The sequence below is a fragment of the Nomascus leucogenys genome, chromosome 9 (genome assembly GCF_006542625.1).
Source record: "Nomascus leucogenys isolate Asia chromosome 9, Asia_NLE_v1, whole genome shotgun sequence".
Classification (NCBI taxonomy): Eukaryota; Metazoa; Chordata; class Mammalia; order Primates; family Hylobatidae; genus Nomascus; species Nomascus leucogenys.
The window spans coordinates 114,044,746-114,059,450 of record NC_044389.1 but is presented as its reverse complement, the minus strand read 5'-3'; the positions used below and the strand labels follow the sequence as shown (position 1 = coordinate 114,059,450).

At 47.4% G+C, this 14,705-nt stretch overlaps 1 protein-coding gene across 5 annotated transcripts in view; it reads left to right on the top strand.

Moving 5' to 3' along the window:
- Positions 1–14,240, top strand: part of WDR37 (WD repeat domain 37) — a 77,624-nt gene extending 63,384 nt beyond the window's left edge. For all 5 annotated transcript variants that reach the window (XM_030819368.1, XM_003280239.4, XM_012499419.2 and 2 more), the window contains 3 exons: positions 5,852–5,986; positions 6,522–6,636; positions 11,253–14,240. In XM_030819368.1, coding sequence (XP_030675228.1) covers positions 5,852–5,986; positions 6,522–6,636; positions 11,253–11,384 — 382 coding nt within the window. In that variant the 3' untranslated portion in view covers positions 11,385–14,240. The remainder of the gene's footprint in view (positions 1–5,851; positions 5,987–6,521; positions 6,637–11,252) is intronic.
- The last annotated feature ends 465 nt before the right edge of the window (positions 14,241–14,705 follow it).

The window sequence follows — 14,705 nt, the reverse complement described above, 5'->3', positions numbered from 1 at the left end:
TAAGATCAGCACACGAGACAGAGCAGAGCAAGAGAACACAGAGCTGGGTGCTGTTACTGAGTCCAGGCACCACAGGTCAGTGTTTCTGTAATGGGTCTTCTTTCTTTGTGTCGTAGCCAAGGTGAAGCTCTTCAGCTAGCAGAAGAGTGTTCTCACTGTGCCCCCATAGCTCATGGACCTGATCTTTAGAATCTTATTTTTGGTCGGGTGAGGTGTCAGGTTATACTGAACTAAATGTTTTCTTTGAGTAGTCTGTGGAAAGGTTCTTACTAATTCAGTGAGTCAAATATTAGGGAGGCTTTAGCGTAGTCTGAAGTCACTTTAGAAGCCCTTCTCTGTGGGACGTGGTAAACACGGATATTACAGAGGCTTCTTGTGGCTTTGCTGTGGTGCCTGTTGGCAGCACTTCCAGGCCTTAGGGTGCTGTTGTGCGCCTAACACTGCTGACCTTATAATATTATAAGTGGCCAGTCACTTGCCCCCTTCGCTGGGAGGAGGGAGGCGTCACTGGAGTGACTTTACCGGGCCTGCACACAGCCAGTGCTTAATAAATATTTGTTGCATGAACAGTTCTGTAGTGCAGCCCTTATCAGTGACTTAGTTGGGAAATCTCTCATTATTTCTGCCGAGAGGGGTTTGGAGAGTAGCATGGCCCCATGAGACTACTGAGGTAGAACTATGCGTTAGGAGAACTGACTTCTCCAGGGAACAGTTGAATTTGAAATTCTGAAAAAGAATCACATGTGATACACACTTGATTTTTGCTTTGATTGATTTTTATCTTAAGGGTCCACTTTTTTGGGAAGTAGCAATCAAGGAGTATTTAGAAATGTGTCTTATTTGAATGTGACTTTTCCGTTTCTTGGTCAGTCCTATGAGTTCGTCAAATGAATGCTTGTGTGAGTTCTTGAATTCCAAAAGGCGTGGCTGATGAGAAAGGCCAGGATGGAGCTTCGGAGACCCCGAGTGTGCATTTGGGCTGCCTGGCTGTGAAGGGAAGACCTGATTAATGTGTTAGGAGTTGGATTTCATGCAGATAGCTTGGAAATTGCAGGAAGGGCCCTGATGACTCCGAACACAACGCAGCTACCCCACGTCTTCCCTTGCGCTGTGAAGCGCCCTCTCCGAGGGGCACCCGGGGGTCCTGGCTGGCTTGTTGGGGTGTCCTTTGGTTACTTAGGGCACTGTTTTAAAGTCAGGACTGTTGGTGACACAGGTGTTGTACTTTTGTATGAGCGCTGTAATAGAACAGTTGACCCGCCAAAGTAATAAAGTAATAAAGTCACAGTGGTGCCTGTTTCACAGCTGTTCATTTTCAAAGATCTGTTCTCGGTACCTTGACTGAGAAGGCTGGGTTCCAAGGAAGGGGCTGCCGTCCACAGGCCTCCCCCTCGCGCACCCTTGCTGTCTGTGGACACACAGGCGTGCTCCTCAGATGTAAACACGTTACCTTGAGGAATAGGAAAGGAAACAATCGTTAGTGTTTGATGTCGTGCCGGAAAAGCACTCCCATCCGCGCTCTGTGGCTCGGTGTTTTCCACATCGTGTCTTCTTTTCCTTAGCAGTGAAATTTCGGCAGATTGTTATGCAGAAGCGGTTCTGTGTCTCTGTGTGACTGGGAGACAGCTGTTCGTCCTAATGAGGATGCCAGCTTTGCGGCGTTTCCGCTGATGGAGACCCGCGGAGGGAGCGGAATGTTCCAGACCAGGCAGTGGTGTGCGGCAAGGAGGTGCTGCACTGTCAGCTGGAGGAGCACGCTCGGCTGCCCCACATGACAAGATAAATGAGTTTGCCGGAGTTTGGCAGCGTTGGAACCATTTCCAGTGCACGGCCGTGCGCACCAGCCTCCCCGTGGGACCTGTGGGCTGAGGGTGCCTTGGAAACTGCTGCCTCTTTTCCAGTTCTTTTTTCTTTTGATGTCCAACAATACTTGTCAGGATTGTGATTTATGAAAAACCTAATGTCTTTCAGCATTTCATTAACATGGAGTTAGGCGATCTTTTGTTGAGCCTTTTTTCCTATTAATTTAGCAGAATGTTCACTGAAACTTAAGTTGGCCAAACCTCCTGAAGACTCCAGTTCAAAGAGAAGTTGGGGGCAGCTCTCCTCTCGCTCTTCCAGGCTCCCCCAGCAGCTGGAGTCCTCTAAGCCTCATTGTAACCTTCTCACTGAAGCATGGCAGCGTCTGATTTATAGTGAAGCCCTCACGTTGTTATTTTTTTATCTCTTTTTTTAATTAATTTTTTGCACACAAAACAATTAACATTTTCTAAAAATACATACAAACAAAAAGATGCACATCAAACATATTAGGAAGGTTGCACATGGGAAGATGGGGTATAGAAATGGGGGGTGTGAATTAAAGAAAATAAATGAGAGAGGAACTTTGTATGGATCAATGATAATAACTCAATCCTCTATTTGACAAAGAAGAAGGAGAAGGAAGAGGAAGAAAAAGAAAGTGGCATAAAGGATCAGAAAGGGAGGAAAATAGAAAAAATTAGAGTATGACTCCAGGGTAGACCTGTTTTGTTGTTGCTGGGTTGGTTGGTTGGTTTGTCTGTTGGATTTTTCATATGTTTTGCCATGTTGGCCAGGCTGGTCTCGAACTCCTAGCCTCAAGTGATCAACCCGCCTCGGCCTCCCAGAGTGCTGGGACTACAGGCGTGAGCCACCACGTCCAGCCCCCACATTGTCTGGCCTCCGTGGTAGACCTCCCAGACGGGGTGGCCGGGCAGAGGCGCTCCCCACATCCCAGATGGGGCAGCTGGGCAGAGGCGCTCCTCGTTATTTTTTTAGATGAAGAATCTGGAGGAGTTACTGGGTTGATTTTGCAGTCTCTCTTCTCTGCCCATGCTGCTCTCGTAACCCATGCTGCTCTTGTTACCCGGGCTGGGCGTTTGCTTGTGTCCTGCCCCATGTGATGCCGTGGTTTCCAGTCAGGCAGTTTCCCCCCAGGAGACGGTGTTTGTTGTCACCCTGGGGAAGGGTCTGCTCTAGTTTCTAATGTGCCTGGGCAGGGCGGCTGCTACATCCACAGGCCGGGATGCTGCACCACAGGGAAGGGCCCCGACCAGACATCAGGTCCTAGCGGGGGAAGAAGTGTCAGCAAATCCACACCGCAGCTGTGGGCACCACGACCAGGCCTTTGAGAAGGCAGACGTGAAACCGGTCGCTGCCACATCATCCCGACTGTGTTCCAGGGCCTCGGCGTCAGAGCGTGTTGCCAGGTGTTGTTGGCACACCTTGATTCTCAGTAGCTTCGTTATACTTTGATGTTATATTTTTAAAAACCTTGTCTTAATGCAGTGGAACTTAGACTTAATTAGAACTCAGCTCGTGTCCACTAAATGAGGAGGATTTTTTTTTCTTTTTTTTTTTTTTTTTTTGAGACGGAGTCTCGCTCTGTCGCCTAGGCTGGAGTGCAGTGGCGCAATCTCGGCTCACTGCAAGCTCCGCCTCCCGGGTTCATGCCATTCTCCTGCCTCAGCCTCTCCGAGTAGCTGGGACTACAGGCGCCCGCCACCACGCCTGGCTAATTTTTTGTATTTTTTTTTTTTTAGTAGAGACGGGGTTTCACCGTGGTCTCGATCTCCTGACCTCGTGATCCGCCCGCCTCGGCCTCCCAAAGTGCTGGGATTACAAGCGTGAGCCACCGTGCCCGGCCTACGAGGAGGATTTTCATAAATGGGCTTGGTGACTGGATGGTGCTTCTCTCATCCAGGGCCGCGTAGAGCATGAAATCCCATGTCATGGCACAGGTTCAGTGGCTGGGGCAACTGGCACTTAATTGGACTCCAGAGTTCCAAGCAATTTTGATGGACCGGACCTCGGTGAGGGTAGGTGTGGAAACCAAGCTTTTGGTCCACGTTAAATTAGTGATTTGTGATGACAAGAGGACACTTCCTTCATGGATAGGTGGAAATTCACATGCTTATCATCTCGTAGGTATCTCAGCCGCTTCAGTGAGGGGTGAGGCGGGTTTTGAGCCCCTGTACAGAGTGAGTGAACCCAGTTTTTGTGCCCTGGGAGACAGTGTAGGGGTCAAGCCTGTGTCTCTCTGAGAAGGCACTGCCCCTGCGTCTCAGGATCTGCTCACTCTGCCCTGAAGTCAGACCATGTCTTCCTGGGTGGGCCACTCAGGCCCAGTTGCGAGCATGGGGACCCACCCCAGTCCTGAGCCAGGCAGGACGCGCAGCTCGCCTGGCTGTTGCTGGAGACAGCGGTGGATCATGCCTGGATGGTGTGCCCTTAGCTCACAGGGAAAGTAAGGTTTTTATCCCATTCTTTTTACTGAACTTTGCCAGTGAGCAAAGAGGTGATTGAATTTTCTTCAAATGTCATTTTATTATTTGAGTTCTAAATACCTGCTGGCAAGTGCCAGAGACTTTCCTTTGATCACTGGTTAAGGCAGTCACCCCAGCCACTGCCAGCACAGCCTCAGCTGGTGAGGACGTGGTTTCCTCTGCAGATTTGGCCTAGGTTTCTTCACAGATTCTCAGTGCAATTCAAGTGATAACATCCTTTGTTTATATGTTTAATCCAATTTTACCACTAGTAAGAGTATTTAATATACTTAGCACCATGTCAAACACATTTTTTACATTTCAAAAGAAAAGTTGATGAAAGAGTTTAACACAAACTGATGAAACCTTTCTTCCCCCTCTCTTCTTGTTTTTATGGTACTTTTCATCTTTAGGGCGTGGGTCTCCCATCTTAGCCATTTCAGGGCCTCTTCGGTTCCTTGAGCCCCTCTCCCTGAGGGCCACATATTTCAACACATTTGAATTAAAAAGAAAACTATTATTGTTTTGGATTTATATAAGCAGGTTCCAAGAGTGGTTGTGATGTTGAATTTTTCTCCTCAAACTTTTTAAGATAAAAATTGTGGTTAATACACGTAATATAAAACTTACTATTTTAACTGTTTTTATGTGTGTGTTTCAGTGGTATTAAATCAATTCACATTGTTTTACAACCACCAGCACTATTTCCTGTGCTTTTTCATTATCTCAAATGGAAACTCTGCACTTGTGAAACTATTCATGCCCATCTCCCAGACCCCGAGAACCTCTGTTCTACTTCCTGTGTCTATGAATTTGCCTAGTCCAGGGATCTTAGATGAGGGGGATTCTTGAAAGTTCATTCATGTCGTAGCATGTGTTAGAGTTTCTTTTTTATGACTGAATAATATTCCATTGTGTGTACATGCCACATTAAATCCATCTGCTGATGGACATGTGGGTTGTTTGCACCTCTTTGGCCGTTCTCAGTAATGCTATTGTGAATGCTGGTGTGTGGGGCTTCTTGGCTGTTTGTATATCTTCTTTGGGAAAATGTTGATCCAAGTCCTTTGTCCGTGTTTGAATTGTTGAGTTGTCAGAGTGTTTTTCTCTAACTCCTGTGTTATGATTACATTGATTGAGAGTTGTTGTTGGAATGGATTTCTTTTAAATTCTCTGCGATAGACCCAGATATGTTATGATTACATTGATTGACAGTTGTTGTTGGAATGGATTTTTAAAATTCTCTGCCATAGACCCAGAGATGTAGACATTTGGGCATGTTCTGTCCAACCCTACTTTCTGTAACCTCTCTTCGTTCCATTGCCTGGAGATGTGGAATAGAGTAGAATGGACTGTGTGTTTCTAATCCACTGGGAAGAAATCGGGTGTCCTTTTCTTGCACTGGTGGAGAGGCTTTGGGAGGCGGGAGCAGTTTGCAGAGGAGAGAGCTGTGAGTTTGCGCTTCTCCGACCTCCTTCCCACCCACTTGGTCAGGGTTGTGTGGGGGGTGTGGTGTCGCGTCCTGCACCTGCTGTTGCGTCTGACTCTGTGCCCTTTGCTCGTAGCACTGTGACTTCTGCCGTGTTCACCGTGGGAGACAACGTGGTTTCAGGCAGCGATGACCGCACGGTGAAAGTCTGGGACTTGAAAAATATGAGATCCCCCATTGCAACTATTCGCACGGACTCTGCCATTAACAGGTAAAGTCAAACTGTTAGTTAAGTAGGTGGCTTAGTTTGATGTGAAAGGGTTGATTGTGATTTCATGTTTTATTCATGGGGGTTTAATTGATAGAACCCTGGGAACAATGGTTTAGGCTCCTTTGTCCTCTAATGCAGTTTCAGTATTCCATGAAAACTTAAACTAACTTAGTGTAAAACCAGGTTGGATCAGTGAGATTTGTAAGAATGAGAATGACCTGTTTGTGGCAGACACGCAGGGCTTCTCTTGACTTCTTGTGAGGATTGGTCTTGTGTCTGGGTGGGTCTGGTTCTACCATTGAGCAGCATGTGTGTGTGTATTGTGTGTATGTGCATGGGGCCTGTGTGATCTTGTAGCTACGTGTGAGTAACTTGGTCTCTTTTGAATCCCGTAAGCAGGTGGTACACGCAGTGTGTTCATGTAATCGGCCTTGAAATGTGAATAATATGGAACCCCCTGCCTCATTATCTGTCAACTCAAAAACTTACAGTGTCACTGTTTCATACACAACCCACTTTTACCTCTTCTTTGCAGGATCAATGTATGTGTCGGCCAAAAAATCATAGCCCTCCCCCATGACAACCGACAAGTGAGACTGTTTGATATGTCAGGAGTGCGCCTGGCGCGGCTTCCCCGGAGCAGCCGACAGGTAACAGCACGGTCGGTGTACATACGCAGGGCATGGTGGAGGAGGACGGGTAGAGATATTTTACGTTCTTATTTTCTTGCTAAGTCTTTGCATGCTAAGTTTTCCGTGGAAATGCTTGAGCTGTATTTAGAGTTCATAAAATTTAAAATTGAAGAAGTAGAGTTGTACACCCAAGTTATTCCACACCTACCTCAGTGTTCCTTTTTTTTTTTTTTTTTGAGACGGAGTTTTGCTCTTGTTGCCCAGGCTGGAGTGCAGTGGCATGATCTCATGGCGACCTCTGTCTCCCGGGTTCAAGCAGTTCTTCTGCCTCAGCCTCAGCCTCCCGAGTAGCTGAGATTACAGGCATACGCCACCACGTCTGGCTAATTTTGTTAGTCAGGCTGGTTAGTTGGTCAGGCAACTCCTGACGTCAGGTGACTGCCCTCCTTGGCCTCCCAAAGTGCTAGGATTACAGGCGTGAGCCACCGCGTCCAGCCCAGTGTTCTTAATACCATGATCAGTTTTTAAGTTTAAAACTAAATAAAACATGCAGTTCCTCTGTTTCGTAGCCACGCGGAACGAGCTGTTTGGTGCAGGTGTTAGTGCTGGTGGCTCTGTAGGGAAGCCGTTAGATGTCTGCAGTTGTGTCTGTGCGGATTGGAAGTGTCGAGTGGGCCTTGTGGCCAGGCAGAAGCGGGGTTGGTTGTAGGCTGGGGGGTCTTTAAGGTGGGACCTCTTCCACCTCCAGCCAGAAAAACATGTTTCTATGGCAGGCTGTTGCGACAGGAAGAAATCTATTTAAATGTTGGTTTCTTGTTAGTGAAGGGTTGCTCCTTGCTAACTTCGGAAGACAGTGGAGGGAGTTTCTCGCTATGTGCTGTTCAGCCCACCCGTCCTGGCTGCCTGGAAGGTGCAAAGAGAATAGAGACTCCATGGCACCCGCACAGATGCAGAGGCCCGGGGAGCCTGGGGGGCCAGTGTTCAGATTCCCTGGCGACTCTGATGTGCTCTGCAGTCGGGCCTCACTGTGATGTGGGTGGCATTTGCTGTTGGCTCTCCTCTGGGAGGTCACAGGGGCAGCTGCGATGCACAGAAACTCCCCGTGGTCAGCGGCCGGTCGCGGTGGCTCACGCCTGTAATCGCAGCACTTTGGGAGGCCGAGGCGGGCGGATCACGAGGTTATGAAATTGAGACCATCCTGACTAACACAGTGAAACTTTATGTCTACTAAAAAGACAAAAAAATTAGCCAGGCGTGGTGGCGGGCACCTGTAGTCCCAGCTACTTGGGAGGCTGAGGCAGGAGAATAGCGTGAACCTGGGAGGCGGAGGTTGCAGTGAGCTGAGATCGCACCACTGCACTCCAGCCTGGGCGACAGAGTGAGACTCCTTCTCAAAACAAAACAAAACAAAAAAAAAACAACTCCCTATGGTCCAGGCAGCGTCTCCCCAGCCTTGTGCGTAATGGAGCCCCCCACAGAGGATCCCTCTTTCCTGTCTTCTTTTGATTTTGTCGGAGTACTGTCTGGATACCTGTGTGAGTAAATGGATTTGTTTCCCGAGGCCTCCTGTGGCTGCACAGGGCCACACGCCTGCAGGCAGCTTGGGTGGCCCCTCAGTGCCTCTGTGGCTCCTTCTGTGGACACCAGCTCATGGCTCGTGGGCCGCAGCTACTCTGCATGGGGTGTGAGCCTCAGAAACTGCAGGCAGGCCGGGTGGTTAGGGAGGCACGTGCGAAGGTGGGGGTTCTCTCAGAGCAGCAACACCTTTTCTTCAGGTGGCACAGACTTTCTGGAAATGATCTTCCCTGAGACCGGCTGCCTCTTCAGTCCCCTTCCTGGCATGAGAGTGCACTGTTTGAAGTTAATTATTGATGTTTTTACTCCTCGATACACATCAAAATAGTGGAGTAGAAAAATTTCATGAAATTAGAGTAACTAAAATATGCTTTACAACCCCTAACAGCCGTAAATTCCTTGTTCTGGGGAATCTTTTCATGTTTTGCTAACAGCTGAGTATCACTTGTGTGTCCTCCCAGCTGCATCTTAGACACAGTAGAATGTTTTCTTTTCAGCATGCTCGTGTGGATTTTAAAATTTCTGTGCAGCAAGTAAAGTTTGCATTTTGAAGCACAAATTCATGAGAACTATTTGTTTATGACTGTGAACTATGACTTTATTACTTTGAGAGTATTTTCCCTCAGAAAAACGGAATTCTGAATGGTTCTTCTTGGCCCTAATTCTGTGTAGACAGTTTTATTTACCGTTATCAACTTTGTAGATGTTGTAGGATTCTGTTGTGCCTGGGTTTATTCCCTCCTAAAGTGGTATGTGAAATAGATTTATTTTTAAGATTAATGAATGTGATTTAACTTTATTTAGAACTTGTAACACCTCTTCAGATAAATAAATGTGGTTTTCAGTGTCACAGAACCCTGCTGGAAATCACTGACTTACATTGTTCTTCTTCAGCTGACCGACTTGAAAAAGAGAAAACAAAACACTTATTTGGGCCTTTAAGTAGTGGAGTGAAAGGGAATGATGGAAAAGATTTCCCTGTAGTGCTGGAGTAGATGTCACTTCCCAGCGTGAGTTTTGGGAAAGCGAGCTTGCTTGGTGGAGAGTCAGGAGGTCCGGGGTCCAGGTTCCTGTGAAGAGCAGGCTCATTGGGCACGAGGGTCCCTGTGCGAGGGTCTCTGTGACGTGGAGGCTCACGGGGTATGAGGGTCCCTATGAAGTGGGGGCTCACGGGGCGTGGGGGTACATGCATGAGGGTCTCTGTGATGTGGAGGCTCACAGGGCGCGAGGGTCCCTGCGTGAGGGTCTCTGTGACGTGGAGGCTCACGGGGCGTGAGGGTCCCTGTGAAGTGGGGGCTCACGGGGCGCGGGAGTCCCTGCGTGAGGGTCTCTGTGACGTGGAGGATCACGGGGCACGAGGGTCCCTATGAAGTGGGGGCTCACGGGGCACGGGGGTACATGCATGAGGGTCTCTGTGACGTGGAGGCTCACAGGGCGCGAGGGTACATGCATGAGGGTCTCTGTGACGTGGAGGTTCACGGGGCGTGAAGGTCCCTATGAAGTGGGGGCTCACAGGGCGTGAGGGTCCCTGTGGGAGGGTCCCTGTGCAAGGGTCTCTGTGATGTGGAGGTTCACGGGGCGCGAGGGTCCCTATGAAGTGGGGGCTCACAGGGCGCGAGGGTACATGTATGAGGGTCTCTGTGAAGTGGAGGCTCATGGAGCGTGAGGGTCCCTGTGACGTGGAGGCCCATGGGGCTCAAGGATCCCCGTGAAGTGGAGTCCCGTCGGGCCCCGTGCTGACGTCCTGGAGCACATCACGTGCACTGGGGCTCACGACGGCATGGGGCATCTGCTTCCTGGGTGGCGATGCTGTGGGCGCATGAGAGATGGAAATCCCATGGCAGCTCTGCGGAGGTGAAAGCCTGGCTGGCTTTCTTCTGGAAGCTCTTTATCTTTGGCACTTCTGCAGCGAATGCCTTGAGTTTCACTCTGAAGAGCTCTTGCCTACAGCCTTGGTTTTACCTCCAGTTAGTGGATGCATTGCTGCTTCCTTTTTTGTGCCTTTTGTAACCCTTTGTTATGTGGTCTTTCTTACAATTATTTTATTTTTCTGGCCTTTTGTGGATCTCTCTCCAGATGTATAAATAGCTATTGTGGTTCTCTCTCCAGATGTATAAATAGCATATTTATAGGTGAATATTTTGCAGGAAAATTTTATGCCATTCTTTTGAGTGTTTCTTAATCTGTCAACTTAATACTGACTCATTCTTGTACCTGATGCTGTAGCAGCAATGTATCAGAGCTGTTGTGTAATTTAGAAAATGCAGATAGGTGCTAAGGCACTGCTTACAGATATTCTAAGTGTTGGCTAAGAGCCTGCATCTGCTGTGTACATACACACCGATATGCTATTGCTCTGTCACATATTTTGCAGTAACTTTTCCAACATGCTGATATTTAACTGGAATTGCTGAAGATGGCAGGAATCTACCTAAAAGGCCATTTATTTATCCTTGTTTTATATGACACCAAATGTATTTTTCTAGTTCCTTTATTACCGAAGCCAATTATTTGTTAAAATGCAATTTGAAGTCTTTGAGGGAATATCATTTAATTTACCCCTAAATATCTCCTAGCTTCATTTATTCAAAAATGTCACCGTGATCATTTATTTATTATTTTGTCTGACTGTAATCTTACTCATTTTCTTAAAGAAGGACTCATACAGTGCTTTTGGGTTGGGTTCCACCAACCCTTGTGCTCACTAGTGTCTTGGCGTCACTCATCCTGGCCTGGCTGCACGTCCTGGCGGCTCTGCCGTGCTCGGCGATCCGTGCTCGGTGGTCCTGCTCAGTGGTCCGTGCTCGGCAGTCCATGCTCTATGGTGTGTGGGGTGCTCGGTGGTCCGTGCTCAGCGGCGGTTGGTGCTCGGCAGTCCGCGATCTGTGGTCCATGCACGGTGGTCCGTGCTCGGCGGTCTGTGGGACTAATCCTGCACACCATGTTGTTTTCTTGTAACTTACTTACTTTGAGTGATGTGGTTATTCATTTCGCTGAGGTCTTATAAATCTTACTTTCGGGAATAATGCACTGATTTTGGTTTGTTTGATCATCACTAGGGCCACAGGAGAATGGTGTGCTGCTCGGCATGGAGTGAAGACCACCCCGTGTGCAATCTGTTCACCTGTGGGTTTGACCGGCAAGCCATTGGTTGGAACATCAACATCCCTGCATTACTACAAGAGAAATAAGGACACCGGCAGTCCTTAGTTTCACTGTTTGCCCGCACAGACCTTTGACGGGTGCAGGCTTTTCTGCGTATTAATCAGCCATTTTTGTGAGAGTTTGACCCTGGGAAGGGTGCTTTGTATATGTTCTTTTCACATAGTGCCCAGCTTGCATGAAATGTACAGAGAAATGTGTGGTCGTATTTTTTACTTTTGTCTTGTATATGTATGTGTATTGGGTCCTCTGGGCAGTAGAGGCGAAGCTCACCTCCCATGTAGCACATGAAATGCTTGTGAGTTGTTGACATTGGACAGGTGAACAGTAGGGCATTACATTTGTGTGAATTAAATGTGAACTTCTGTATTATGTTGCAGCGTCGGCAGTCCTGCGTTCCCTGGAGTAACTGTACGTGTCTGCCTGTGCTGGGAAGACTGTGGGGCTGCCTGTGTTGGCTGGCGACCAGCAGGATCGCTCCGGGATTTTGTGTTTACCTTGCGTGAAGTTCAGCACGTGCTGTTGTGTAGTCAGCTTCTACTCTAATTTCTGTTACAGTTCTGCAAAGGTAACCTGGAGTTTAGAAGTTAAAAAAAAAGCATGGGATATTGGATTTGCACCATTTGGAGTGTCTTTAGGAAAGAAAAGTTTTCTGCTTTTTTATAGAAAATCATTTCAATCTCCCGAGGTCTCATGCTAGCAAATTTTGAAATAGGATTCTAATCACCGATTTCAAATATTAAGCAAAATGTAAAGCACTTTAATTTATAGCTATGATTATAAACAGGTTTTAGATGTTTCAAATGACTTGTCCACTGAATGTGACTTGACCTTGATAAGAGGCCCTGCCGCCTGCACACAGAGCCCAGTTAATTCTCCGCACCTCGGTTGTGTGCTTCCAAATGGGCTCACTCCCGTGGTGGTGTTTGAGAGCCAACAACACTACCTCAGAGACGGGTCTTTGGGAAACTTTGGGTCTCACTGTTGCCTGGCTGGAGCACTTTGGTTTATAGCTGGAATACTGAGTTCAGTTCAGAAGGCAGGAAAGACAGTCACACCGACGTGTCCTGAAGGTGTAGGCTCTCCACTTAGGCGCACAAGCTGACAGCCGCAGCCAGCAGGCCCCGGTGACGAGACACTTCCAGGTCCTGTGGTGGGGACGCCTCTCAGTGCCAGTTCCGCCACTGCTGAGGGAGCCTGGTGTTCTTGCCTTCTTGGAAATTACTGCTCACCTGGTATCTGTACGTTAATGTTTCTTGCTGAGTTACAGTTTTGGTAAAGAGGCTCTCATTTCCTGCGTCTTGTATTTTCAGTCCTTTCAATACGTCTACCTGGAGGCTCACCACTTGGAGAGACACAGGAAGGTAATATTTACAGCTGTCATGTGACATCCCCAGGTCTTTGTGTTTTGCCCTGTTTTACAGTGAGGTAGGAGGGAACACATCTGGGGACTGGTAGATGCAAGTGCAGTAGGGCGTGGGACTTTTGGACCCGTCCTTTGGTGCAGCTCGCCAGGGGTGAGAGGCACCTCCCTACTTGGGTCTTCAGGAGCTGGTCCAAGGAGCTTCAAATCTAAGTCATCCAGAATGACTCTGAAATGACTGACAGCCCCGGGCCAAAGAAAAACTGATAACCACCTCAGATGGATCTGACGTGGCTAAGGGACAAACAGCAAATATTTCAGTCATTTTGATTTTACAAATAAAAAATGTGTTGTGTTTTTGTCCGACATTATTTCCTGACTGCACTGTTCTGAGAATGGAGTCCACCTGGTCCCTCTGGTTGATTAGAATCTCAGGTTTCAGCTCCTGCTGTCCTGAGTGAACTTGCCTGATGCAGGGCTGTGCTGTGTCCAGATGTTGCTGGGGTCTCACTTTTTCTCTTGGCCGGAGGTCCAATTGCCAGGGCCTCCTGCACTGCACATGCAAAGGTGTGAGCCCAGGGCAGCTCCTGGGGCCACTGCACAGGCCACCTGCTTGGGTTCCTCAGAGTTTAATTTGAAAGTCTGGGTGTCTTAGGATGATGGTTAGGAACATTGAAAAATGGCTGCAAATAGCCAAATCAAACTTAAGAACCAGATCTCTGCCAGATTAAACATTTTTGAAGCTTTTAAAAATCAATATTCCTAGTGGCCATTGAGTTCCAGGCACACTGGTGCCCTTCACTGCCACAGCTGCTCACCTTCTCCGGCGAACTGGAGGGACCTCAGAAACTGGACCCCTGCACGTCCTTGGGGGCGCAGCCCTGTGGTGCTCAGGCAGAGCTCTCAGGAGCCAGGGCACCTTGCTGTTCGCTGCTGTGTTGTCTTCTAATGTGAGCTCATCCACTGCTGCTGCAGCGTGGTAATCAGGAGTCACAGACAAGATCGGGGATGGTGTGTGTGTGTGTGTGTGTGTGTATGTATGTGTGCACGTGTGTGTGGTTAAATTAAGTCATACTGTCAACCACACGTGATCTCGTCTGAAACAGTGTTTGGAAGTGGGAACAGTTTTGTCCTGTATGCTGATGTGTCCAGAATTTCATTTAATGATAGATGGAAAATGTGTGGTTACTGAAAAGTGTGTATCGATACAGAATTTCCTAAGAGCCATGCTGTTGGGCAAAGCAACTCTTTTTCAACCACTGCTCATCAGTTTCTGTAGAGACAAAAACTCTGTACATATTTTGGAATCTGAAGAATCCTATGTAAATCATTTGTTACTTAAATCTGTGAAAAACATGTTTCTTTGGAGGAAAATGTATGCATTTATAAGTGTTCTGTGGAATCAGTTTTTATTGTATCGATATAATTGTCTCTAAGTGTTGAGTGTCTTCATTGCAATATGAAATTCATTAAAATGTCCATGTTCCATAATTACTATTATAAAAGCTTTGTGTTATTGGGAGTCTTTTGTTCTTTTTATAGTTTTTCATGTTTTGCTTTGGTGAAACGTTGTGAATGACTATATAAACATCACGATGACCTAGAAATTGAACAAATATAATATTGGTCACTCGAAAAATTTTTAGACTTAAAAAATCAGTTGTGTTTTCTGTCTATCTCTTATGCTAACATTAAACAATACATAATTATGTTGCTTCATCCTTCATCAGGACCCCGAAAACTTCCAAAAGGGTTAACAATTTGACGTAAATTTTTGGTAAAGTTCCTCAGTATAATAAAATGCTCATACTGTTCTCACTGCAGTAAGCTTGTTTGAAAGTTAAAAAAAAATGCAGTTACAGAAAGTAGGTGCCATTTTCTGTGGGAGAATGCAAACCAGATTGGGAGTGGCTCCTGGGGGCTCCTGGTGCATGGCCATGTCTGACCCACGCGTGGAGGCTGAGGCTGTGGCTGAGGCCATGGCTGA